This window comes from Lathamus discolor, chromosome Z, assembly GCF_037157495.1.
Source record: "Lathamus discolor isolate bLatDis1 chromosome Z, bLatDis1.hap1, whole genome shotgun sequence".
Taxonomy (NCBI): Eukaryota; Metazoa; Chordata; class Aves; order Psittaciformes; family Psittacidae; genus Lathamus; species Lathamus discolor.
Window position 1 is genome coordinate 102,863,309 of NC_088909.1, and position 27,322 is coordinate 102,890,630.

Genomic DNA, 27,322 nt, shown 5'->3' on the forward strand with positions numbered 1-27,322 from the left:
AGGGGAGAATTATATCCCTCTGCTACCTCACTGCCTGCTCCTATGTATGTTTAAAATGACTGGACAGTCTGTGCTTCTTGCAATGTATTCTGGATGTTTTTAGGGACCTAAAATGAGTTTTCAATGGGTGAGAAATTGTTTTTCTCTTGCTAGCTGTGAGTGGGAAGTTAAACTACCTTATCTCCACCAACGTCTTTCTGTGTCAGGGTATACTACTGATTGAAAGCACCGTTTTTGCAGTAACCCCTTTTTAAAACCAATTGCAGAGATTTTCTTCCCCATAGCAGTGCTCCATGATAGGTTAGTCCAATAACACACTTTAATGACTACCTAAATCTGTGTTGGTGCTTTAAGAAAGCCAATACAGATACATGGTATGCTTTAATATACTCTGATTTGAGTAGCCCCAAAAGAAGGCAATATTTCAGCTCTTTTCCTATACCCTGAGCAGACAAGCTGCTGCTTCCCCTTTGCTTATTTAAATGGTGTTGGCCTTTAAAAATGTCCTCTGTGGAGATACAGGGAGCTAGCGGTGGCAACTGGAGTCCAAAGGCAATGCTCTTAGCATATGCCATCGGCTTGCAAATCACAAAGGCTAGTTAAAATTTCAGTTGCTTTTCTAGATCTCTCCTTTATTTGCATAGACAATGTAAGTATTTTTTTCTAAAATCACAGCAAGGGATTTGTGCTTGCTATTTTCTGCATGTCTAAGGAAGTTTAGGCATATTCATTGGAATTCTTTAATTTTCTTCTTATAAAGAAAGATCCCCCCTGGAGAGGTCAGATCTGTAGTAGGAGTTAAAACTGGCATAATGCCACTGCAGGGAACAAATGGTGGTGGTGCATGCCAGTTGTGGATTTCACCCCTGGTTTGAGGTCTCTTGTTGCAGCTACACCAGATGCAGATTTACAATATGGAGGGAGAGAGAAGATAAGGATGGAGAGATGCTTAAACGAAATACCATTTCTAGTGTCTCTGTGCAGTTAACAGAGAAGCAGCCCCACTTTTCACCCAGATTATACCAATGATGGGAGAAATGCAAAACTTCAACCAAACTTTCAGAGACGTCAATTTAATTGCCTCACAATCACGGGCTGTTGTGTGAGATAAACCTGACTCTTGATGGGAAACCTGACCCTTGCTGTCTAGATGCCAGCAAACGGCATGCAATCTTTATGGTCTGAATTACCCACTGGGACTACCTACTGCACTCCACTGACTGCAAGCAAACCCAGTGACTAGTTTAAACTAAATGTCTAACTTTTGTGTGGTTAAACCGGGTGAGATGGATCCTGTCTCTAGTCTGTTAGGTTTGCCTGGAACCAAAACTCTTTCTTACGTACCATGGGAACTCGTGAGCCTGAATGAACTCATGGCCATGTCCCAAGGAACCCACTCTCCTAGAGGCAGGACACACAGAAAAACAGCTGGATTAGGAGGCCTGAAGATAGAAGCACAGAGGCACTGTGCTCAGCTCCAAAGCTTCTAGGACTTCTGGGTTACCAGTGTCCTTTTTCTAGCACAATTTTTCTTTTGCTTAGGAAAGATCAAAACACTTCAATTTTTTTCAATGTTCCAAACGCTTTTTCTAATGTCTGTTTTTCAGAGACCTTTGAAATGTTTCATTTTCATTCCAAGTCAGAACAAAGATACACTTCAATGACTGGAAATCCTGCTATGAAGCAGAATGATCATTTTCCATTTGGCTTTCTGAATGCTAACAAAAGCCAGCAGGAGAATTCATGTTAGGCTTCAGATATCTCCTGGCTACTCAGAAATCGCTGCTAGTGTTGTAGGCTTGCTTGCTCAGACGTTATGTGAAACATTTTCTACGCATCTTATCACAAGCTTTGTGAGTGTTGTACTAATACAAGGAGTCATTTCAAAGTATAAACATTTCACCCAAGGAATAATTGTCAATGGACATTTCCACAACCCATTACAGAGGTTTTTCGTGAAAGGAGGTACCCATTCAACATAAATCTTCAATAATGCCAAAGTGTGTAGACTCCATGACTGAAATTATGTCATGAGGAGGCTGCAAAATCTGCCACCATGAACAAGATCAAGGGATCTTATTTACAGTAATGACCAGTCATGGGTGCTCTGTAAAGCATGTAAAAACCATGAGCTTTCCTCTCCTGTGTTCTGATTATAAGAGTTTAACAGTCCCCAAAAGGCACAAGGCACACCAGAAGGGGAGAAAGGGTTTAAAACAAAGAAGGGCTGGGATATTTTTCATGTCCTGGATATCATAGTAGGCACAGGATTTGGCTGTTGTACTGGTATTTCCACAGCTATTTCATAGAATTTGCTAATCCTCAAGACATTTATATGCACAAGAGTTCGTGCTCTTTTGTGGTGGGGATATCGTAAACCATCGACTGGATTCAGTTCTCCCGGCCCTGAGAACATTTGAATTCCAGGCAGTCTTTGTTTGACGTTCTCTCTGCTCCCACCAACACAAAACAAATCTAGCTAATGCAAATATGATAATCTTTCAGGCAGCGGGTTTAAAGGGTGCACATATAATTAAGCCACTTTTCTATTTGGATTTGCAGTAGCTCCATCGACTTGTTGTTTATACATTTATCGTTGTGTAAACATATATTTTGAAATGTGTGGTATGAAATTTTTGAGTCAAGTGTTTTTCCTTGGGTCTTCATAAGTTTGTGTGGAATTAAATCTGTCTTTCTTTCTCTCCCCTTTTCCCCTCTTTATATTCTAATACAAGCAGAGGAAAAGACAGGTATCTGATCCAGTAGCTTCTGACATTGTTCCCAGCCACCCATTGCAAAGAGGTGCTAAGGGAGGTTTTCTTCGGCAGATAAGTTAGCAGAACTCAGTTGGTCAGGAACAGCAGCCTAACCTGCACTGCTGTGATGCTCTTGCCCTGCCATCCAATGCATCTTTCCTGGCTTCTCTGGGATAGCCTTTTCCTACTCCAGGGCTGCTGCAGAACTCTTTATCTCTGTCTTCAAGCTGTCCCATCCTCTCTTACTGCTCTGCTCTGGAGTCCCAGATCCTGCTCTGCCAGGGCTACGTGCACACAGCTGGCTCAGCCAGAGCTAGCTCACTCCTCCTACATCCTATCTCAAACCTTTGTCAAGCTTATCCCATCCAGGCCATCCTGATGCTTCGAGGTTCACACAAAGGAATTGCTATGCCACATCTGTCTAAACACAGTCTCATTCCTAGTGCCTCTCCCAGGAGCAACCTGCATCACCCCAAGGGACCCTTTTATCCCAGCCTGTCCCTCCTGGGTTGTTGACCCGTTCCTGCTCGTATCATCCTGTTGCTCTTCAAGCCCCGGGAAAGCCACTCCTCCTTCCATCTCATCTTTATTCTCTGTCCACTGCAGCTCCTACCATGGGTTTCTGTGACACCTTGCAGCCTAGCCAGATCCTGGCAGCACTTCGCTGACTACCTGTCTCTGCTTCAGCAGCCAGAAATACTCTCTCCAAACACTTTCATTCTAGAGATCTTCCCTGAGTACCTCCTGTTCTATTTCACAGCAGGAGAAATGCTTATGTGTCCCAATGACATAGTTCATCTTGTTAATGATATTTCAGCTCACAACTAACCTTATTTCCTTTGTCTTTGTACCAGCCTGGTTGTGATAGCACCAGCACTGACACCTTGGATACCTATATGCACTGGGGGATGTTTTGTGACATTTGAAGGTACTCAGAGCTAAAGGAAAGTACTGTAAGGGGTAAGGCTGAAAGGAAGGGTTATGTCTGAGGGCCTTTTCCAGTGCCTTCCCTGTCAACACCCTTTCTCCTCCCAGCAAGCCCACTGTGTCTTGGTTCTGATGGGTTTCAACCCTCTTCTTCTCCTCACCCACCAGTAAGAGCCATTCAGCATGGGGCAGATAACCCAACAGCCCACTGCTGGTGAGCCGTTTGTCTTTACCCTTACAACTACTTCACAATGCAGAAGCTGACCTCCAGCTTGCCCAGCCCTGGAGGAGGCAGTGACAGCCTTCCTCTGCCACTTTACTCTTTTTCCAGACCACAAAAGGATCTGATCGGCTCCACTCCTCACTTCTGGTGGCCTTCACCAACAAGACCAACTTTTCAATAGACAACCACTGAGGGAGGACCTATCAGTTAACAGGTCTCTTCTGGGATTTTCCCACCCTTTCCCCTCTCCATCCCACTGCCCCCTTACCTGAGGTTGGTGTCATGGGAGCAGCAGCCAGCCCATTCATGTTCAGGGCTGCCATTTGCTGCATCTGGGCTGCAGCAAAGGCTGCCATGGGGTTCAGGTAGCCGCCCTGCGCCACTGACGCCATGATCGCGGCTTGCTGCTGCATCAGCTGGAACAAAGAGAGAGAGCAGGGAAAAAACATCACGCGGTCACCGGTAAGATGGACTATGGCACCGGCACCAGCATGGGGACCAGGGCAGGGTGTGAGGCAGGCTCTGTTATGAGATGCCAGCTCAGCATGCCTGTGGTACACCACAGCCTTGGCCTTCTTTCCTCATACAGGAAATGGAGGCAAAGTGCATCTTTGCATCTTGGCATCTTTATACTCCCCAACCCTATTATGTGTTGCCCAGTGTGGAGGTTTCCTGTAAATTGGACTCAACCCTCTGAGTCCATGGTACTTCCCTGAGAAAAGCAGAGAAAAGCCTTTATATGATCATGAGCAGAGAGGTTTGGTGGCTTGTATCAAAGCTCTGAGAAAGCACTGGGGCTGACGATGGGAGACCAGTCTATGCTGAGTGATGGGGAGAAGAGATAGTTTCTCCAGAGCAGCAAGCTTAGCTCGATCTGTAGGGCAAGCTTGATTTGTATTGGTCTGTCAGTAACAAAAATAGTTTTCTCATATATTGTTGGGAAGTCTTTAGAGGGCACTAGACAAAAAACATAACCAGAACTTCCAACAAGGTTACAGCACCTATTTCCAACACAGCCAAGCAGAGGATCCTGGAAGAGCTGCTCAAGAGAGGGGAGCTCTCCTACTTTAGCAAGATTAACACTGTGTAGTTGGAAAATCCTTTCCTTGTGATTTTGATCTGGAATGACTTCCCCAATTATTTTAGTTTTTCCAGAAAGTGGTGAAAATGCTGCCTTTTTTTAGGACAGATAGACAGAAATAACGAACCCAGGCTATATTTGTTTGAATGGAAGGATAATGAATGGCTATGCATGCTGGAAATGCTTCTTACATTAAAACCAGACTTTGCTGTCATTATCTTACTCTCTGAACCTAGTACATAAGTCAGTGCAGTTCATGTGTACGAAATGACTGAAGTGGGCTTGTAAAATGCTCCTGGTGTGAAGGAGACAGAAGCTGCCTCTTGTCTTCCTCCCTGGCGCTATATGAAGACCCAAAAGAAGTAAGTCTGAGTCCATATACCACCTCCACTAGTGACCAGTAGTGGATCCTTAGAGAAAGTGTGTGGGAAAGAGGATCAGCAGAGAGGAAAATCTCTGTTCATTTCCAAGCCTCTGGTAATGCATGACTTGATGATAATTGTGGAGAAGGAAAGTTTTTCTGCAGTGATTTTAGAAGTGACTTGTGGCAGTGTTGGGTTAACGGTTGGACTTGATGGAATCAGAGGTCTTTTCCAACCTAAATGATTCTGTGATTCTATGATTCTATGTCTGCTATTTCCAGAATTCTAGTAACTGTTTTTGTGCTCTCTGTGGTTTCTCTCTCTCATCAGGAAATTATCCTCTGATGCTGTTGTTTAAGCACACAAGACATGCTTCTCAGCTTTAAACAGCCCTCAAAAGTCATGGGGAGGAACAGACTGTTCCCTACTGTTCGCTTTAATGTTGAAATATTATCTAAATTAGCTGTTCATACACATACACACTAAAACAAATCCTAGAAATCTCTGTGCTTATTCTAATGCTGAAACTGTCCTTGTCACCATCGGTAAAGAGACCAAAGTAAAGGATGCTCTGCCACTGATCTGCAGTATAACTGTGCACAAGTTGTGTAAACCTGTCTTGGTTTCTTATGTGATATAAGAGGACAGAGGATAGCTGCTTCCCCACTGAGGAGTGCCTTCAGATCTACAGATGGAAAGTGCTATACTAGAGCTGAGTACTATTATTTTTGAAGCCTAATACAGATCGGTGGCAAGGTGGTGGCTTTCCCTTTGATTGTTAATTACCCTTTTTTATTATACCCTGCATAAGACACTTTCACATTTTAATTAGTGATATCCTGTTCTTTGTAATTACTGATGGAGAGATTAGACAATCTTTTCTATTATAGCACAATGCTGATTCCCTTTTAAAGAGTACATTTGTTTCTAGGCATCATTTGCGTTTACTCTCCAGAGGAGGCAATAAGCAGGTGATTTTAGTAAGTATGCCAATGCAGGTGAATAAGGAAGGGAGATTCCAACCATCTTTAATGCTGGATTGATGCCAGTGTTGGGGGTCTGGACTCGTACCTCATTTTCTGTGCTGGGTATCTTCATCTGGGGACAGCTGAAGAAGTAAACAGCTGGTTGCAGGAATGGTAGCCTATAGCAGAAATGGTAGCCTATAGGAACTGTTCAGAGCTGCTGATCAAAGAAGCATGTCTCTGAGATGGACATGCTTGCAAGGGCTGGGAACAGCCTAGTTTGGTCTTTGTTGACTTTTGTTTGTGTTTCTGCAAGCTGACTAGAGCTGCATGAAACAAACCCACCGCAAACCACGGAGTGACATACATCTGGTCATGTGTGTGCCGTGGTCAGTCTCACTGTCAAATAACAGTCTGGTATTTGTACCACAAACCTTCTAAAACAGGCAGGAGACTATTGTTTTGTCATTTCCCACCACAAAATTTAGTAAACTAAATACACATGAGGTTTTCTCTGAGCTGGACACCTATTATGGTTGATGTGATAATGGGCAAAGGATTCTAGGCCAAAACTCATCTCTCCCTTTTGTACACTAAAGCCTCTGGGCAGATGAATTGCAGCATTGTTTATCGAGAGTATGCAGAGCTCCAAGTGATTGGTTACAATGCACATGGCAGCACAGTCAGATGAAATCATTCGTACGCCTTACCTGGCCCTCAGCAGATACTTTTGGACTTTGTTTCCCAACCATTTAAAAGAAAAGTGTTAATCCTTTTTTTGTTAGAGAGTTTCATATGTGCTGCAAAAGAAACAGGGCTCTATCTAAAAGATACCACATTGCCAGTAGTATTACAAATGATTGTGGTGCTCTAAAGACAGTCTCCATTCCGTACTAGGAAATCACTTGTGATATTATTGATGGCTTATGCAACTTCTTCTCCTCCTTATGGATATCTCTAAACTGTTCAGAGTTAACTCCACAACAGAAGGTGCTCCTCCCGGTTTGCAAACCAGGGAATCTGAATATGCGACTTGTGTGTTCAGCAGGCTTATAAATTTGCACTGGAAGATGCATGTTTGTAGAATATACCTTGGCTACATGCGTGCTCCTTTTTGTAGTGGAATGTCGTTCATGCAGTCCTGCCACAGATCGTCAGAAAGACGAACATATTTTCTCTCTCCTTACGGGAGGAACTAGATAATCCTCATCTCATTATTAGTGCTGAAGGTGCAGGGTCTCCAGTCTAAAGCCTGGTGAGTTTTGGTGAAATAGTCACTTAAAACTGGTTGAACTCCCACAGAGACTGACTTAGGAACTTAGAGGGAAGAAGTTAAGTTTAGCTTGGTGTTAAAACGCTAGTGCAGTTAAAATAAGAACCTAACCTATGATTTGGAAAACAAGATTCAGTTGCTTCTGTTACAGCCACCCCATTTCTGTCATGCTTAGTGCTCTGGGGTTGTGCACTCCAAGATGCCCTGGAGACCTGGCAAACCCGTTGGCATGTTGAAATGAGCTGGAGCCCTACACTTTATGACCCGGAGGATGTACACCCCTCTGCAGCCTTCAGAGCAAGCCCTTGGGGTAAGCCAGGTTGTCCTCCAGAGCTGGAAGGATTATATCATCCCATACCTGAACATAGCCATGTACCCCAGTTAACTGGCTTTGTTTCTTTGGCTCAGAGGGGACCCAAAGCATGTACCAAACGTGTCTGGACTCCACAACCTTTGTACTCCTGCCACGTTTTTGCAGTCACGTTTCCCATTCATACCTTTCCTAATGGGGTAGAGAAGGGAGGTCCTTCCCAGCCCAGCAGCTGATGGCCACAGCTTGGCCAAGTGCAGCGGTATCACTGAGATGAGAACACAGGGACTCGGTCACCTTGAAAGAAGCTGACAGGACAGAGCTACCTCCTTCCCCCCAGGGTGGCTCTGAGCAAATTTGCAAAAGGAAGGCAAGTCCTGTGAGGGTCACCAGTGTCCCTTATAAAACCTCCAGGCATTCCCTATAAAAGTCACCCCACTCCTTCCCCAGCTCCCCCTGACGACAAATGTCCCATCCACTCTCCTTTTACTTTGAAAGAGGCCCAATGTATGGTCCCAGTTAATAAAGCTGTAGAAAGTGAGGCAGTGACCCCGCTGGAGGCAAATCAATAGCAGCAGGGCCCCTGGGTATTGTGTTCTTTAAAATATGCCATTTGAAATGCAGATTTTCCCTGCCTGGGCTGGGGCCACAAAGCACTAATCAGAAAGGCAGCAGCCTTATTATCTAAGACTGGTCCAAGGGGATAGAGAGGAGCTTTTCAGCTTCCTCAGCTGAAAGGATGTATTTCCTTTTGCTTCTCTTACTTCCTTGGCATGATCTATACCTCAGTATTTAGAGCTTTTTCCCATCCAATTTTAAAGATTCATTTCCTCTTTCCTCCAACCTGGACTATACTATTGCTCAAATATTTAACTTCTCAGGAGACCAAGAGATTTTAACAAACTGCTTCATGCCAATGGACAGCTCCTCAAGAGCTAAAATCCTGCAGTCCCCATCCTAATGCTGGAGAAATGATGGAGCAGCTGGGGAAGCACGGGTAAGGCCATCCAAAGCATGGAAAGGAGTGGTAGTCATGGACTGTCAACAGAGAGAGGTAGAAGGATTTATCTCACACACCTTTTTGCTACCTCAGGTTGAGGTGATTAAACTTCAGGCATCTCTGCCACCAGTGAGTAGACAGATACCTCCAACAGGCTTATCCACTCTATCCTAGCATGGAAGATTAGGACAAAAACCAGAAAGGGGCGAAGTTTTACAGCAGAGCTGCACCAAGGCAAAAGCTTGCTGATGCACAGCTCCTTCTCAACATGTTGCATCAGGACAGATGCACGCCTGACTCCAATGAGCATCAGCTGAGGAACACCAATGTTGCATTAACCATACAACACAAAAGTGGCGCTTACTGCCAGTTTTCTTCCGAGAAGTGGTCTCTGAGTGGCTACGGGGAGTCTAGTGGTGTGGGTTGAGGGCATGTGAGGGCTCCACATGTGGTGGCTGTCACACAAGGAATATCCTTTTCTCAGAAGACGAATAGTTATATGGAGAGATGAAGAAACCTTCTCAAAGCCCAAAACTCCTGCTAGAAATAGGACAAAGATGCTACTGCTTGTTCTCCCCAGCCACTACAAGAACTGCATGTGAAACTGAAGAAAGAGGAGATGACCCTTTTGAAATAGCATGATCATTACCCTTGCAGAAAGCTGACTCTGAATGAGCTGATGTCCTTCTCATTTTTTGAGAGTTATTTTCTGTCCTTGTCTATTATATAATGTTTTTCTTTGACTTTTCATATTCTTCATTCAGTAATAATAATAAAAATAATAACAACGTCCCACACTTCCCACCTCTAACAATTTATACAATCACTTAGCTAATTAAATCTCACGTAATCCCAGCTATAGAAAGAGGTAAGTAAGTGATCAATCAAGCAGTAAGAGGACTCATATTTGGTAAAATAACCAAACTGATGGATTCATGTCTGTTTTACTTAACCGGCCATTGGGAAATATAATAAAAAATACCTCCCAAGCCTTCAAGCAAACAGAAGATATTCTGTAAAAAAATCGTACTGTTTTTTCAGATATTTTTTAATGTCTTTGGGAAACAGAATTTTCTGTTTTGAAAATAATATTTAAAGTTAATATTTTTAAAAAACCTAAACAAATGAGGAACACGTAGATTCCTGTGTCTTAGTGTCTTTACGAAGCCTGATACACAAGAGTTTGGAATTCTAAGTTCCTGAGAACTCTGGATAAATACAAAAAGCTATGAAAAAAATAAAAGGTATAAAAAACCTAAACCTGAGTGTTCATTATTTCTGAATTACCAGGGAGCTGACAATCAGAAATATGGTATCAGCCCTGCTGCAAAGTGTTATGGCTTCAAAATAACCTCCTCTTCTGGAACGGATCAGAACAAGTGATTTGCATAACAGGTAGTATACTGTCCCATTTTGGTCATTTAAATATAATAGCTATTATATGCAGAAGACATATTGAGTAAATTTTCCCCGATTTCATAGGGCTAGCTGGATTTTTTTAAGTATCTTTCCAAAATAATTTCATAGTATGAATTGAAAAAATATTGGAGGAAGCGATTCTTCCCTTCAGCTTTAGCAGAAATATCCTTTCATCTCCACAGGAGCTGGTACAGGGAGGCAGAGGGGGGCACTGGGGTTTTTATGGTCAGCATGGTGGTTGCTTCTGCCCTAGCTTCCCAAGGTGACCACTTAGGATGATGAGTGAGAGCTTTCCTGTGCTGGATGTTCCCATATTTGTTGCAGTTATTGTCTACAGTTCACAAACTGCAGCCATTTGTACTTTTTCAGTGAGGGGATTCACTGATGGGAAAGGACTTGCTCCAGGCCAAAGAGCAAATGTTACCACTGCCTATGTTGCCTCTGTATCCATCTGTCTGTTTTTACTCACTACCTCTATGCCTGTCCCCTGCTGCAGGATGCAATCAGTCCACAGCTGGAATGTGGCCAGGAGACCATGGCTAACACTCCCACCCCATTTTTTATGCAAACTTGATTTATGACTTTGATCTTATTTTAAATAATTTAAAAATTAAATAATTTATACAGTATCTGTCACTTTCCAAGGCTCCTTCCTTTGTTCTTGCTTTGCTCTTCTGCATTTTCCCATCTGCCCAACCCTTTTTGATCTGTGCACATTTCCTTTACTGCATGGTGGGGCAGCAGTGGCATGAGGCAGCAGCTAACTTCTTGCCACTCTCTTCATAGAGAGAAGACCTGAAAGAGGTTTTGCCACTGTTGCTTATTTGGACCAGGACTATACTATCACCATTCATAATCTGTATTGATTTTTACGGCCTGTGATTTTGGCCTTGGCCACCCCACTTACTAGGGTCTAAGAAGATGTGCTGCTCTGAGCTGGAGTGTGTGCCTCCAGGTTCATTCTCTACTGGCAGCAAATCAAGGGTAGTACCAGTTAACATCAGTCTCCTTCTATCCAGGCTGTGTTCAGATCTATACCTCAAGCTGGCTGTAACCGAGACTGCAGAAACAGCTATCAATACCCAGCTGATGTACATCCACAGCAACCTGACAAAAAAAAGAGTTGGTGACCTGTATATGTGTGAACCAAAATAAATAATAGCCCACTAAAAGGGGAAGTTAAATGAGTATGGGAAAATAGTGCTGAAAAGGAAGAAAAACCCACTAAACCAATCCAAAAACCCTGAAACAAATTAGTATAGGGGCTCTGGGAGCTTTAGGGAGCCATGAAACCTGACTTGCCTTAAGCTGCATACAAAAGAGGTGAGGTGAGTCTGATGTGACTTTCTGTGTCACTTGAACAGAGCACAGAGTTGGTGCCAAGCAATGTCTGGTGTGCTTGCAGGTGGCACATGAGGAGGGGATGTAAAACCACACACTGAGGAGAGCTCCCTTTGCTTCCCAACTTTAGTTTTACCTCTGGATCTGAGGCCATATGGCTGCTGAACCCAAGGACCCTTTGCTTAGCTGATGTGATGCCGCTGCTGCTCTCAAGGTTAAAGTTGCTCAAGCTGAGGTTGAGTGGCTTGGCAGCGAGCAGCAGCAGGGAATGAACTGTGACATGGCCATTTGCTGAGCTGCAAAGGAGATAACTTAAAGAGGACCTGGGGCCCAAAGCAGGCCTGGTGGCAACACTAACAACTATCAGTCAAACACTGATGGATGGAGACCCTTGCTACCCCTCAGTGCTGCTGTTGGTTTGCAAATCTATGGCTGCCCACCAGTCTCTCAAACAGCTGCACTATGTGGGTTCCTGCTGCACAAGCTGATGCATGAAGACCTTTTTCCAGGAGCTAATCCAGTGCTGGTGGTATGCATTATGCATCTCTGGGGGACAGTCAACAAGAAAATGCTGCCTATGGGACTTGGCAGCTTTCTCCATGGGGACGGACCATTAGAAACTCTCATGGGATTGCTTGAGATATCTTATACGGAGACCTCAGTGAAGCTTAGACTGCAGTGGGATAGCTGGGGGGACAGGTTATGAGTACAAATCAGAGAACCTTATGCCTCATGCTAGTCTTGGCCTTACTACTGAGCACTGAGGCAGTTCCTAAACTTGCGTCACTGTCATAACCGCATGGAGAGACAGCACAAGAGAGAGCTGTGTCCCTGAGGGAGAAGGGAAAATAAATAAATCTGATCACCAGCTTTATTTGGACATGGGGAAGTGAAACCACGGGGTCAAACAATTCACCCAAGGTCGCACAAGTTGCTGGTGGCAGTGGCATCAGCTGTCATCACTGCCCTGCTCTTGATGTTTCACCTTCCCTCCTCTTGACTTGCCTTAGCTCTTCAACTTCAGTTCGGGCTGAATAAAACTACCCCCCCCCCCGTCCCCCTATCGATCGCTCCATCTCCTGCTGGCATTTGCAAGGTGCCAATCACCCTGATATCTAAGAGCCAGCAGTCCGGGGTGGATTAATCGGGACCGAGGGAACGTCACAGAGCCACAGTGCTCCCTTCCTTCTCTTTTGTGTGAGACTGTGAGATGAAGCAGATAGGGAGGCTGATTGAGAGACAGCATCCAAGCACGCTCTGGGTGTACAGGCACCACACGGAAATGTGATCCCATCATTTAGACAGCTCTGAAGTCCCCAGGGTAATTGATGTCACCAGCTTGTCATATCCAATGGGTCAAGATCTAAAACTTATTCTTTCTTCCTTATTAGCATATTTACCATAAAAAAAAAAAAAAAAAAAAAAGAGGATGGGTCCAATTCTGCTCTCACAGAAATCAATAAGAAAAATATTCGTTAGTTTCCAGTGGAATGGAAGCAGACCCAGGAACTGCTTTCACTCTTCCTTCAGCAATAAATCCTCACTCAAGCACCTACCCTCATAATGTCCTGTGCTACCTGGTGAGAAATAGACGGAGGGTGTAAAGGTGCAGGCTGCATCCTCTTTTATATCAGTATTACACTAGGTTAGCAATTAGAAGAATTACTCTTGATTAAAAATAATGCAAGAAAGTTTTGGACCAGAGCATCAGGACAGTGGTGCTTTTACCACTCTCCTGATCAGTGCCTGTAGTGTAACACTGCAGCCACATCTCCTGCCTGACACTCTGTAGATATTTGTCCTGAGCTGCCTGTGGGTTGCATCCTGCTAGTTCCTTTGTAACATGGGGGCACAGATGCTGCATCCCTCTGCCAGGCTGCTGGTCATTGACCTGGGCTCAGCTGTGATTTACCCTCTCTTACCCTCTTCCTGCAGCTTTCTCTGGCTGGGAGGACAGTTAAAACCAGCCAGGCTGGAGAGGGACAGCTCTTCTACCATGTGAGGAGGGGAGCAGGGGACAAAGGAAGAGGTAAAGTCCTTGTGAACAAAAATAAAGAAGGCAAAATGAAAGGAAAAACAGAATTTGTCTAGTAGGGAAAGAATAAAGTGCAGAATAGCACCAGGAAGTGCAGGTGGGAGAAGAACGGGAACTTCGGTGGAGCTCTATGGCATGTCCTTAGGACTCTACACAACACATTCAAGGCTTGGGTTGTACAAAGCGTTCAGTGAGGCACAGGACACTCAGTCAAGGCCCCCAGGTTAAAAACAGATCATGTAGATGTGATGGGAAATCTATGGTGCCAACGCAACGGAAAGAAATATGTAGGCAGGAAAGCAGAGCCTTGCAATGGAAGGGAGCGCAGGTATACTGCAGTGTGAATCCTAGGCTGGCCCTAAGGCAAGGCATGTGGTCTCTGTCATTCAGGAAGGTGTCACTCTGGTAAATGGGATTAATGGCATTTCCCTCCTGCACACAAATCTAGCAGAGTACAAGAGGGACACATGACTCACTGCCACTGACTGCAAAGTCACCTGGCAGTGTTGTGTCTGCCTGCTTGCAGAGATCAATGCTACTTTCCTCTTCAGACAGTTCTGACATAGGGCAAAGAACTAAGATAAGCTGAATCCAGGCCTATTTTATCCAAATTTTCTAAGGCTAGTTGTGTTTGGATTTGACAACAGTGGCTTATGCCCCATAGGAAGCAACTTGCATAGGTTTTCGCATGATCACAGGGTGGTTACTGCTAGAATTAGCTATTGCACCTCTGAGACTTTTCTTTGAGATGCCCGTCTCTAGCCTTGATGGCATGGCTTAGTTTTCTCCCATCATGTAACCAATTTAAAGGAGAAATCTCTGTCTCCTCTGATCAGTTGTTCCTCTGCTCCTGTGCTTTGTTGCAGCTCTAGGTGCTATTCATAGAATCATAGAATCTTAGAATCATAGAATCATAAAATCATAGCGTTGTTTGGGTTGGAAAGGACCTTAAGTTCATTCATGGACAGGGACACCTTCTGCTAGACCAGGTTGCTCCAAGTCCAGCCCAACCTGGCCTTGGACAATGCCAGGGATGGGGCATTCACCACTTCCTCAGGCAAACCATGTCAGCTCCCCACTGTTCCCTTGAACATGCACAGAGCCAGTGTCTATACTTACTGCCTGTGCATAGGCGCCATATGCTCCAAACTGGATGGCCATGGGGTTGAACATGCCCATTTGTCCTGCCATTTGCTGCATGCGTCTCATTGTACGCTCCTTGTCCGTATCTGCAAACTTCACCACCAGGCTTGAAGAGGCTCCCTGCAGGACATGAAAAAAAAAAGAGACACACAAGGGAATTAGCTTGGTACACATATGCTTATGTCTAACACAGATTTAGTAGCATGGGATCCAGCTGAGACTTAGCTTCTCCATGCAACCTCTCAGGCCTTTTGAATTTGACCTTTGAAATAGGCTGAGAGCATCAGGAAAGAAGTAAAAGACACTGGAGCGTAAATAACTGAGGCCAGAAGCCTGGTTCCTAGTTTCCTCCAAAATTTGAGTTTCCAGATTGTCATTAATATTCTCTCTGCAAAAGTTGTTTCCTTATTGATTCAATCTATAGACAACCTTTTGGACCAGAAGGCTGTCCTTACTAGAGAATCTGGACTCAGTGCAGCAAAATGTAGGAGCTTTTGCTGAATAAATGTTAGGATTTGAGAACTGATCTATTTTGATGGAATATGTTAGCTCAATGCATGCCAGACACCTTGAGCTGGATCACCCCTTCACATTGCTGTGTCTTGAAACGCTGATGTCCAATGAGAAACCTGTGCCTCTCGGAGACAAGATTCAGTACACTGAACAGAGCGTATGTCTCATCATGCAGCAGCATTTCTTCAGCACTGTTAAACTAGAGGAGGAAAAATAGTACTTGATGGACCTGAGCTTCTTTTCCACAAACAGTAAGAAAGAGAGGCTACCACAAAAGAGCCCACATTTAATGCTAAACATTTCCAGGAAAGCTTTACAATGTTTGAGTTATATCTGCAGTCAACACAGGTGGAGAACTACAGATGATCATCAGATTTCAGAAGTCTGTGAAAAATACGGACCTTTTGGGAATGAAAGAAATCTCTGTTTTCCCCCAAATGAGATGAAAGGTCAGTAAGTGCAACTCTAGAACTTCTCAGAGGGGGCTGAGACGGGAAGAAACAGATCTGCTTAGGAAGGCAGGCACCAGCTTCATGGGTTGGCTGATTCCCCACAGTGCAGTCTCCCTGGGGAAGTGGGGTGCAAGGGCAGGGGGATGCGGCAGCAGCCCCAACAGCAGGCAGACAGTAGCCTTTGGAGCTGGGCCGCCACCAACCCTGGGGAGACGGGCAGGTGAGCAGGTGAGCTGTCAGGAGACTGACAAAGAGCAGCCGAAATTACTGTGCTCCCATGGTGCGCATCCCTTTTGACACGGTGATGGAAATACAGTCAGTGGGGAAATTGCCGTCGCAGCCTCCGGCTGTGGTGGTAGAGGAAGACTAGGTCCATGCTAGAGGAGCTGGTCTGTTGTGGAGCCCCTGTTTTTCTAATGGAGGTGAGATTGCACAGGAGGAGTGTTATTAACTGGCTCACATACACCCTGATGTATCTGTAACCAGAAAAATGTCTCGGTGAAAACAGAGTTGCCCTCCTACAAATTGGGAATAGCACAGTAAACCACAGCTATGGTTGTACATATATATAAGTCCTAGCTATGCATATTCAATAGCCTCTCCAGATCCTCAGTTATGAATAAAGACTTAAGGAATTAACTTGCTTAAAAAACCCACCCCAAAACAATCTAAGGCTACACAATGAGCAATGTTCCACTGGATTAGCAGGCTGTTCTGGTAGGAAGTGATTTTCATTGGCAAAGAATCTTTTTGACCTGTTTGTCTCTCTGTAATAAATCTATAACCCACTCAAACAATCTGGTGAAGAGCAAGCAGCTGAAAGAAGTGCTTCAAGAAAACAAAGGGATGGAGAGATGAATGCTCTATTCAGTGGTGGAAAACAGTCTACAGAAAGTGTTATAGGAGAAAAACAGAAAGAGGGTGAGGGGAAGAGAAAAAATCCCCAAACACTTAGCTAAAATTTTCCTGCATTTCAGCTAAAATCTGGGCAACTTTTAATTTTTTTTTTTAAATCACATGATGTAGTTATTGATCCTTCCCCAAATCACACTCTTAATTGCAGCTCATCGACAAATGAATATTTTAATGCATACATTTCCTGCTAATTATCACCTGGACCAGTCTTTAATTAGATTTCAGCACTCATTTAATTAACCCTGATCCAAGAGACTGTTTGGTAACCTGAATCTAATGATTTAAACCTATTTGCAGCTGTATTGGAGGGAGGCACTGGTCCCCAGCAGATTCAGCTGTTCAGAGCTGCTGCTGTTGCAGAGCAGAGGCTGCATTATGGTGGGCACAATGCAGCATGGAGGATTTTGAAACTGAATAGACTGAGTGGGTATTCATCTCTGCAAATGGGTTTTGAAGAAGTGACCTGCACTAGTTAGCAGGACTGAAAAGTGTATACAAGTTAGTATTTTCTTCCCTTCCCTTTTCTTTCTGTCTCTATTTGCCCTGGAAGTCTTAGTGACAGAGGACTGCCTCGGGAAATTGCTGTTTTCTCACACTGTTGAAAATCAAGATATTACTGTAGATGGCATCATGAAAACATGGGTAACTGCCACATGGAGTTCTTGCCCCTGGAGTGCTCTTCCCTCCTGATGTGAGTCACAGTGACTGCACAGCAGCCATTTGACCTGATGGGATCAAGGACTGCTTCTCATGAGATGTTTCTGCTGGGTTGCCTGTCGCAGCAGGACTTCAGACCTCTTTGAACATCACTGTCATATACAGAGGGCAGAAAGGCCATTAGCAAATAGAAGAAAGTTAGAGGCCACACTACAAAGAAAGAGGAGAAAAATTATGTGTTTTTAAGAATCCTCTGCAATGACATGTGCATGGAAGCAGTTAGAGGCATGTATCCAGTAGAGATGCTGCATTGCACTTGAATATGAAGATTGACCTTGGGATTGACGCTTTCTGTATATAGTTCCTCATGTGTATCCTTCTCTTGTGGCCCAAAGTAAATCAGGCAGTAAACTCTATCAGATCACCCAGTGCAGGATTTTTAGCAGAGGAGCCAAACAGTGCTGTTTACATGCAGCCGGACAAGACTGCTTTCTACTTCAGTGACTGCTACTAATCCACTGGATAGCATTAGAAATAGACCAGAGTGGGCCTGATTTTCTATGGGGTGAAAACTGGAGAGCCGTTCATCTGGGCTATTTATTGTTTCTGTAAGCAGTTAAACCATGGTGTAAATCAGCCATTGTCTGCTGACAAAGGCGACAGGTCTTGTCTGCTCAGTCATTTATTAGTAATACATAATCTCCCTTTTGCTCTCTCCGGTTGTTAGACTGGACCTTATATTTTGCCAACCCCCAGGAGAGTCACAGTGGGTAAGTCAATAATGTTTTAAATGTACTTTGAGATTTCTGTGTTAATTCTGCATTTTATTGAGGGAAGGACCTATTTATTTCTTTACCCTGCAGATCTACAGTTAAAAAAGAGTATCACAGAAGTGAGTATTCCTGCAGGTGCCCCTGCAATAGGTTATTTGGAATTAGCATTTACCTCCTTTCACATCAAATCAACCTCCTTTTTCAAGTGCTTTGATATCTACTGATGAAAAGAATAATATAAGGGCCAAGTATTATTATGCTTTCCCCATTCTCTCTTGGGCCAGCAAGTCTACTTAACACACCTATCTCACCTCCTGTCCCACTCGCATGTGCGGTAATGAATTGCTCCCCTTAGTCAGCAGAGTCACGTGCTCTCTAGGCTGGCAGGGAGAGGGAAAAGATGGAGGAAAAATCACTCTGCGCCACACTCACTTTGTAATCCCTAATCAGAGTCCTCTGTGGGAAAAACTAATTTCCCAGCCTGTCTTGATGTGTGAAATAAAGTCATTCTTGAAAACGGGAGCTTGACAGGTCGCTTGTGAAATTTCATATTCAACTAAAAATAAAATATCCATCCATTGATATTTAATTTAAAGGCAAAGGAAAATAAATATTTTGCCTGGTTGTTGGGACTGTTTCCCATTAGTTATGACCTTCCAAATGGAGTGCATACACAAATTAAGCAAAAGCTTTTCAGGAGACCAAATAATACTACATGGCCTCAGGGAAAGTTGTTTCTCTCTAAAACAATATTCGTAAGAAAAGTTTTGTGAAGATGTTTCCTTGCAAAATATATGTCTGAATTTTCTTTTCCTGTCATCCCTTTAAATTTCCTCTGACTCAGTAGGCTACTGATCTCTACAAATTGTTACATGTCTTTTTCTTGCAAAATGGCTGAGTCTGGGCCTAATTCGACAAAGCCATTAAACCATGTTTCACTTTATGCTTTGTGAAAGTCCCATTGGAGGTAAGTATACAGTTAAGTACTGTACACTTATACTTACCTATGGAGGTAAGCATACAGTTAAGAACTTTACTGAAAGGGTGTCTCTGTCATATAGGTGGACTTTTACACCTCGGTTATCTCAAATGGAGCCAGTTAAATGTTTTAGTCCAAAAATATTTTTTAAAGAAGCTTATTATGTTAAAGGTGCAATGAATGAAACTATTGAGTATAAGAGATCTGAAGGTGCAGATCCTGTTAAATACCTTCCAAAATGTCAGCCATACACACCAGCTAAAACACTTAAATGGAGAGGTGCTGCTGGATGCTTCTCGTTGGGGCAATCACACTACATTCCTAGGTGTCACCAGCTGAATGGGATTGCTTGTGGTGGAAATTTTGCCTTAGTACTCCCTTTGCAACTGCAAAGCGGAGCTGCGAGGATGCTGACCTTGGGCAAGCCATTCAGGGTAGCATTTCCACACAGGGATCCTTGATATAAGGGCCTTAAAGCCAGAGGAGAATTTCTTTGCTTTGGGCTCTGTCAGATCAGGATATCTGGTGTGATGCCTCCTAAGTATGAAAACAAAACCAGGTATTTTTAGTAAAATGCCTGCGTAGCTCTACTGAAAATAGGGCTGCTGAATTAACCAGTGGGGGGTTGACCCCAATGTGGGATTTCAGACAAGTGCAAAACAAACTACTGTCCAATTAAAACTGTAGAGCAGAGGGAATTTTAGCTAGGTAGAAATGTAATTACCCGTGCTGGAAGATGGCCAGAAGAACAGTACTAACATCCTTCTCCTCTTGTGAAATATGCTATGTTTTTCTGTACTCATGGCTTCAATTTCATGTCTCATCTGAAAGATGAGTACGATGGCAGTCACCAGGAGCTATTACCCTTGCACAGTCCTGAGAGCTGGTTTAGACACACTTGAGATGAGAGTGGCAGAGACAGAACAGGGAAAGGAAGTATTCGTCCAGGGCTGGAGTGACAGACCCTTTGATAATGCTGCTCCTGTAGTAGAGGGTATTCTTCATGCAATGTGTAAGCAGAGAGAGTTGCTGCTGGTACTTCCTTTCAGAAGTCTCTGGAGCTGTAATTTATTTGGAGTGGAAGCCTGATTCAGGTTTTACTTGCCCATACACTACTTAGCAGGTGTCTCTCCTCTCTGAGCTACAGTTATTGCTTTCCACAGGGCAACAGACTCATTGACTCCGGATGGCGTCATACCCTAGTTCAAATTAGAAAGAACTCAATATGTAACCTGGGTATTAGTATGCCCCTCAAATCAAAGCTAGACATTCAAACAAGCTAAGCTTCAAAGCAGAATTCCTCAAGCAGCTCTGCATTTTCCAGCTCAGTCTATGGATGATAAAAGTCCTCACAAAATCATTCGCCCTCCTTAATGCGTTATGAAATTGAAAATGTTGTTATACCAATAGACTGGAAATTCTTGCCTGCTATTTAGGAATATGAAAGCAATAAATAATTCTTTTGTGTCTGTTTGGAGAAAAACTTACAATCCATAATTAAAAAAATGTTACAGGTTTCCCTTATGCAGTAGGAGTAACATGGTTGGAAGATAAGGTGCGTTTAGTTCTGTGTTTACTAAAAATATACTTCCCTTCAAAATATTCTTAAGCAGTGAGTGATGGCTGAAATAATTTTATTTTTATAAATTACTACTACTATTGAGAAAATGTTTGGTAGCTGCAGCATAGAGCCCCATGAAAGCTAGTATCTCCTTGATCTCTCTTTCTGGTTAAATAGGCAGGGATGAAAATAGGAGAATTGGAATAATTTCAGAGCCATAAAGTGAATTGTATATTGTTACAGCAAGGAAATACCACAATCAGGTATGGAGCCTCTGATAGTTCAGGGTGCTGCTCACATGAGCTTCACTCTTCCTTAGCGTTTGAGAATGAGATGAAAAACCTAAGATGACTTGGAAAGAAACAGATGTTGAGAAAGGGCTGGCAAGCTGGGCAGATACATTTCAACAGTGCATGTGACATAAAGGAACGTTTTAGCAGCACTGTGTTCCAAACATGCTGCATATGACTTGGCATCCCAGACCACTGTCATGCTCTATGACGTGGTGTAAAGTGTGTTGCTGATTGGCATAGCAGGGTATTTGAATTTTTGCAGCGTATTTAAACTGAAGATCTCCTAGCACTGCACAGCAAATTAAAGGTTCATTAATGGATAAATGATTCTGCCTGCAGCGTGGTATCACTCATGCTTTAGTGCGGTGAAGCAGGTGGTCAGCTGAAGCTTTAAGATAGTGTAAACTCAGAAAGCTCTGTTGGTTTTAGTGGAGCAAGAAGCTGGTTTATGTTGAAGGATCTGCCCTTACGGTATTCCACACCACCAAGACTGAAATGTGCCTCCTTGCTGCTAGCTAAGACTTTCCTGTGAGCACCACTCAGACCTTGGGGATGGGAAGTCAAGCTTATTCACCTACCTGATTTTACTCGCCAGCAGATATCCGAGGCAAAGATATTAGTGTCTGGTATGTTGCTTTGAATTTGTGGACTGTGGACTTCATTGTGGACTTCAACCGAGGGTATTCTCTGAAAGTTGATCTTAATAGTTGCAATTTCAAAACTTGTTTCAACTTTTACAGAACTGATTTTGATAACCACTTAATGTTGTCTGTGTTCTAGATAAGGATAACAATCTATCCATTGCTGTGGTCTTTCTGTTTTCCTTACAATATGTGTTATAAATCCAGACCACACACTTGAGGAAGGCTGGGAAGGAATGGATTAAAGGGAAACAAGCTGAAGTATCCAGAGTGATTTAATGTTGGTACAGGGCCCACTTGAATCAAAGGGAAGATCTTTGGAGCAAAATATGGACAAAGAGGGGGCAAGAAAGAAGCCCCTCTGAAGCAAGCAGAGCAGCAAAGACCTAATGCTGACATCCTCATTTCTCTCTGTGGTGGGAAAAGCATGTCCCTGTTAGAGTGAGTGAGTAGTGTTGTCCAGTGAAGGGTGATGCTCTCCAGTAGGGCTGGAACACTCCTGCACTCCTGCTAGGCTGGGACTGGTTTATGCCTCCCAAGCTTATCAATGTCTCTGGTATCACAGAGAGGTCAGTTCTTGTGAATTATTCTAGCCCTACAAGTCCTAATGTTACCCAAATGAGATGAGTGTTGAGTGTAGTGAGCTTTGTGGCGGCTGCTGCTGGCACCAGTACTTGGGCAATGCTTGGCAATGGCACTGTCCTGCTCCCACTTTCTCCTGTCCACCTCCATAACTATTGATTTAGTTCCCAAGTTCCCTTGGACTCGTAAAGAGACATTACAGTGCCAATTAAATCCTTTTGTCTAGACTGAGGCCATCTGCCTCATAAGCAGTTATCCTTCTTATCCCATTTGGAGGCAATGAATGCCGCAGTTCAGGGGGAGCAAGGAAGCCCTTGGAAGACAACGAGTGAAGCCTGTCACATCCCAATGGTCTCTTTGCTGTCCTGCTGGATGCCTGTGTGGCTATGATGTTGTGGCTTGAGAATTAAAGAGCATCTTCGGCGCCAGTATGATTCATACCCCCTGTCAGGCAGCCAGGCTGCCTGTATTTCTGTTCTGGGACCCTGAGACATGTGATTTATTAGTTCATTTATGCAACAAGGGAAGAGGCAGGGAACATGGTCTTATGATTTTTTTTTTTTTTAATGGAAAGAATTAAGGGAAATTGGGTAACCTCAGCAAACTGCTGGCTCAAATGTGCTAGAACCTGTCGTCTTGGTGGCAGCAGTTGGGTAGGACGGCCTGCGAACCTTAGTCCCCTTCCATCCAGAACCCAGTGACTAAAGGAAAACAAGGTTGAGCTATCAAGAGCCATTGGATTTTTGTGGAAGAAATTATTTCAAATTAACATCTAGATGTTCATAACCATTTCCTTTGTCATCCCAAAGGATGAAAGAATAACTCGCGACTTCTTAAATAGTGTTTAGGTATCGTATTCAGAAAAGTCATTCATTGCTGGAAGGAGGGCCAGTTCTGCTGCTGCTGAGCTAAGAATGGGTTTCTGATGTATTATTTTTTGATAGAAGGAATGTGTGTGCTGTGCCTTAGTCAGAGTTAAAGAAGCCAGCCTTTGTGTTACACAAAGGCATTGCATAGAGTGTGTGTTCTTTAAGACAGAAGATCAACAGTGAAGACAAAAAAAATGGGTCTGAATTGGCATCTCTGTTCTCTTCCATTAGTTTCTCCAACACCAATAAATGTAAAACAAGGCCTCAGCCTTCTGCATTAACTTGAGCAGATGGACGTGCATTGATGATATTCCACTGAGCCCTAGGCTTTATGACTTTGGGCAAGTAACTTTAGAGCAAATTCAGCTGTAAGGCATGAAGGGCAATTAGATGCTGGGCTCTAATCAACTTTCATCTGGAATTACCTTTGAAAATCCTCCCTTTATGTTTCTGTTATCACGTAAAACTGAATTCTCATGACTTTCCCATTTCCTATTTACCCCGACTGCCTGAGGGGGTCAGCGACTCTATCTACTGACTGTCACAATGAGGCTTTTTATTAACTGAGAACTTGCACCCATGCTGGAACCTCAATGTGAGTAAATTTTGTGGGTTAATTTATACTCTGAATCATGGTTTGTTTAATGGTTATCTATTTGTATTACTGGTTTGACTAAGGTTCTGTTGACGTTACCTGGATATTTTGAAGACATCCATGGGAAGAGAGGTGATGGACTGATGGCTTCGCGTTTGACCTCCTACGTTTTCTAGATTTAAGTAAATACTAAGGTTTAGACGATCAGGTATTCACTGGTTGTTATTTATCGAGTGGGATTAGGAATAAGAATTGCTGTGACTGATTACCAACTGGATAAATATACTGATTAACTGTGTGTAAGACCAGTTTGTTCCCAGACATTGTGTTGTTGCTTCTTTTGCTTATCACTTGTGTCTTGTCCCTTAGAGACACTCTTGGATGACCTAATTGCCACCATTTGGGGCATCTGTTCTAAACTATCAATTAGTTTAGACAGATATGTGTCTATCTGAGCTCCTAATCTCTCTCCATTCAATGTAAAAGAAGTATAGACTATGGTAAACCCAGAAGTTTTATACTTTGACCAACAATTTGATGTAATTCAGCAAGGTCAATCCTGGCCTTTAGCTGGTAAGCTGCTGAGTCTGGGAACTTTGCTGTAAGAGGTTTGCATGGTGCTTAGCACACCATACTTCCATGTAAGATCAGCAATAACCACTGAACACTACTGTTTCCAACAGCAGTAGGGTGAGAGGAAATCCCTTTCTAAGAGGGTGAAGAGCATGTTCGTTTTGAGGTGAGACCTGCGAACATGACGTTGTGGCTCCTCACATCCGGCTCACAGATTTGCTGACTTCCTGAAGATGTGTCTTACTGCAAGTGGAATATGCTGCAAGTTTTGAACTGGAGTCGAACTCCCCCAACTTTGTGGAAATAACAAACCTTTCTTACGAGCACTAAAGGCTGCCGTGAGCCTGAAGGGAGAATGGGAGTGTGCAGCTGGATGTGCATGCATATTTGTGAAGAATGGAGGAGAGACAAGGAAAGTTTCTCCTATGAAAGAAATGATCTAATTTAAAGCAAGTCCCTCATGGGAAGAGCTGTGACAGAGGCTGCTCTGTTCCTGTTAATTTTCACAGTGCAGCTGTCAGCGGGTCTGTAAATAGTACTCCGCGAAGCCAACACTTCCTATCCACACATCAACCATTCAATTAACAGAAGAACAGAAGAAGGAAATAAAGTGCACCGCAGCCTTCTATCACGGCTTTGATGTTTCCCAGCAATTTATGAAAGTGTACACAAATCTAATTACAAGCCCCACTGCTTCCCATTTACATGGAGCTCCTCAAGTTCAGAGCTGTTTATATCAAAATAATTGTTAAAAATACCTCAGCTGATCCACGGCATTGTGGCCCCCCACTCACCGGAGCTGCCACGCTGCTCCTCTCAGGGAGTTTCTGCCGACTCAGCGCTTTGGTGCCAGCCTGCGTGCATCATAACAGCCGCTTCCCGCCGCTCCGCAAGCGAGGCGCCCAGGATACAACTTCATCATGCCCACAAAGGCCTATTTTCCTTCTTTCCTCCACCTGCTCAGAGCTCCTTCTGCAGGCTCTCACTGCTTTCCCTCCCATCCCTAATTCACCTCTATACTCCTCCGCTGTGTTGACAGGGGGTGAGAACAGCTGCTCAACCAAGTTTTGTGATGAGACTGTGTCTGAAGGCAGCTTTGTGGTGCTTTGCAAAGTTGTAACTGCACCATAGCAGTGCACAGCAATAATAACAGCAGTCACAAATGAGAGCTGGGGCTGCTCCCTTTGCCAGGGTGACTGAACGTTCAAGCCAGGAACATGAGAACTGGTGCCCCTTTTTTGCCCCTTTTCCCATTAGTTTGAAAGAGGGCCACTGCACATGATGTTCTGACAATGACACTTGTTTCCTGGGGTATTTTTTTTGATCACTGCATATTTAAGTCACTCCCACTTGGTAAACAGGTGAAAAATTTCCTCCAGCTTAATTAATGGCAAAACTTTCTGATGGTATGAGAGGGTAGATAGTGCATTGTATAAGGCAAGAAAAGAATCCTTTCATCTGACCAGAATCAAATTTCTCTGGGTATTTTAGTGCTAGTCTGACTTCCGAAGAACATGGTGGGTGGAGGCTGAAAGTCAACCTTGTTCAAACTGTTGTGTCATTCATACTCTCTTAATTAATAAAAAAAAGTTAGGTACAACAATTAGAGATCTAATCACTCTGTAGCCTAAGAACACTGAGCCATAATTGCATAATTCGATAAAGGTGGTCCCTGAACAGAGGCTTGAAGTTGGTTTTGTCATTTGTGTTGATAAGAGCTGCACAGAAAAATGTTGAGATGAAACCCCTAAGTTAACAAAGTTTTGGGTTGCAGACTTTTTTTTTTTTTTTAAGTTCAGCTAAGTGGAATCTTTCTCTGAAAAGCAGACATCTGTTCAGCGCTTGTATCCAAGTCCTTCATTTCCCTTTCTTTTCACAAAACCAAGGATAAGGATTCCATTCGAAAAGTAATTTTCATGGAAGATGTTCAGCCAGGCACAGATAGACTTGGGATGCTATTGCCTGAGCGCAGAAGAAATGCTGTGGTTTGACCAAGATGCTGCAGACTTCTATATAAAAAACAAAAGAGGGCTTGGCCTGTGTGGCGTTGGAAACCACTTTACAGGGTTCTGGAGGTCTTAATGGCATTAAATGTCATGAATTGAAGAAAGATATAGAACGAACGTAGTGCTGACAATTAGTGTGTCAGACAAGTCAACAGTACATCTAGCAGATCAGGATTCAGAAGACTTAGATGTGGGATGCCTGTTTTCTGAATCCCAAATTGTTTTGCTTGGGCAGCAAGCACTCAAAGTAGGATTCAGCTCCCCTCACATTGGATGTGAAGTTGGGTGTCCACTCTAAGCTGCACAATCAGTTCAGCTCCTTCCATACTCAGCTGGGAGACAGATGCCTCCATGGCTCAGTCAAGGCAATCTCAAACTACATGTTTGAGCTACGTGTGAGGAATCACCATCAGACAAGAGGCCAAGTCAACAGCTTTAATATCTGACTTGTAGGTGGCTAATATCTGCTGGTATAGAGTCACCTGAGGTCTAGAGCTTCAGCTCTAGCTGTGGCAGTGACAAGTACAGCAGAATAATTTCAGGGTAGCAAAGGCAATTGTAGGCTCCGAGACAGCTGCAGGAAACAAGTATTTTTAGCTTTTAAGAAGTATGGGTCCTTTTTCATTCTAAGTTGCACTTTGGATGAAGAACACTATTTTGGAACTGCCAGACCACAGGAATCTGACACCTCAAGTTAGCTAAAAAACACACTTCTATTTGGGTTTTGGTATGACAGGTTTCAAAATGTATTTCTGTAAAATAGAATTTCTCCAGAGGTATCTATTTCTCTCTGTTGATTATAGTAGAAACTTAGATGACAAACGCTTAGATGACAACCTCAGACATAGTTCCTTAGCTTCTGGAGGTTTCAAATTAGGTGAGATGAGTCCCACCTCAGCTATTCAGTGTAATGCTGTTATGGAGCTCTCCAATATAATTAATGAAAGGGACAGGCATGCCCAGGAGGTGATTTAGCTTATCCTAGCACAGACAGATAAAGGGAAGAATGCACAAATATATAGAAATGTCTCTCTCTCTTTCCTTTTGTAGGAATGCTAGATGATGTCTAGAATAGATT

General features: G+C 43.5%; 1 protein-coding gene across 37 annotated transcripts in view; it reads right to left on the minus strand.

Annotated features, from left to right (window-relative positions):
- Window positions 1-27,322, minus strand: part of CELF4 (CUGBP Elav-like family member 4) — a 686,780-nt gene that overhangs the window by 43,003 nt on the left and 616,455 nt on the right. For 23 of the 37 annotated variants that reach the window (XM_065663964.1, XM_065663946.1, XM_065663970.1 and 20 more), the window contains 2 exons: window positions 14,812-14,955; window positions 4,175-4,322 (listed from right to left, as the gene is read on the minus strand). In XM_065663964.1, the coding sequence (XP_065520036.1) occupies window positions 4,175-4,322; window positions 14,812-14,955 (292 nt within the window). The remainder of the gene's footprint in view (window positions 1-4,174; window positions 4,323-14,811; window positions 14,956-27,322) is intronic. The other 14 variants (XM_065663948.1, XM_065663972.1, XM_065663979.1 and 11 more) reach the window with 1 other exon arrangement.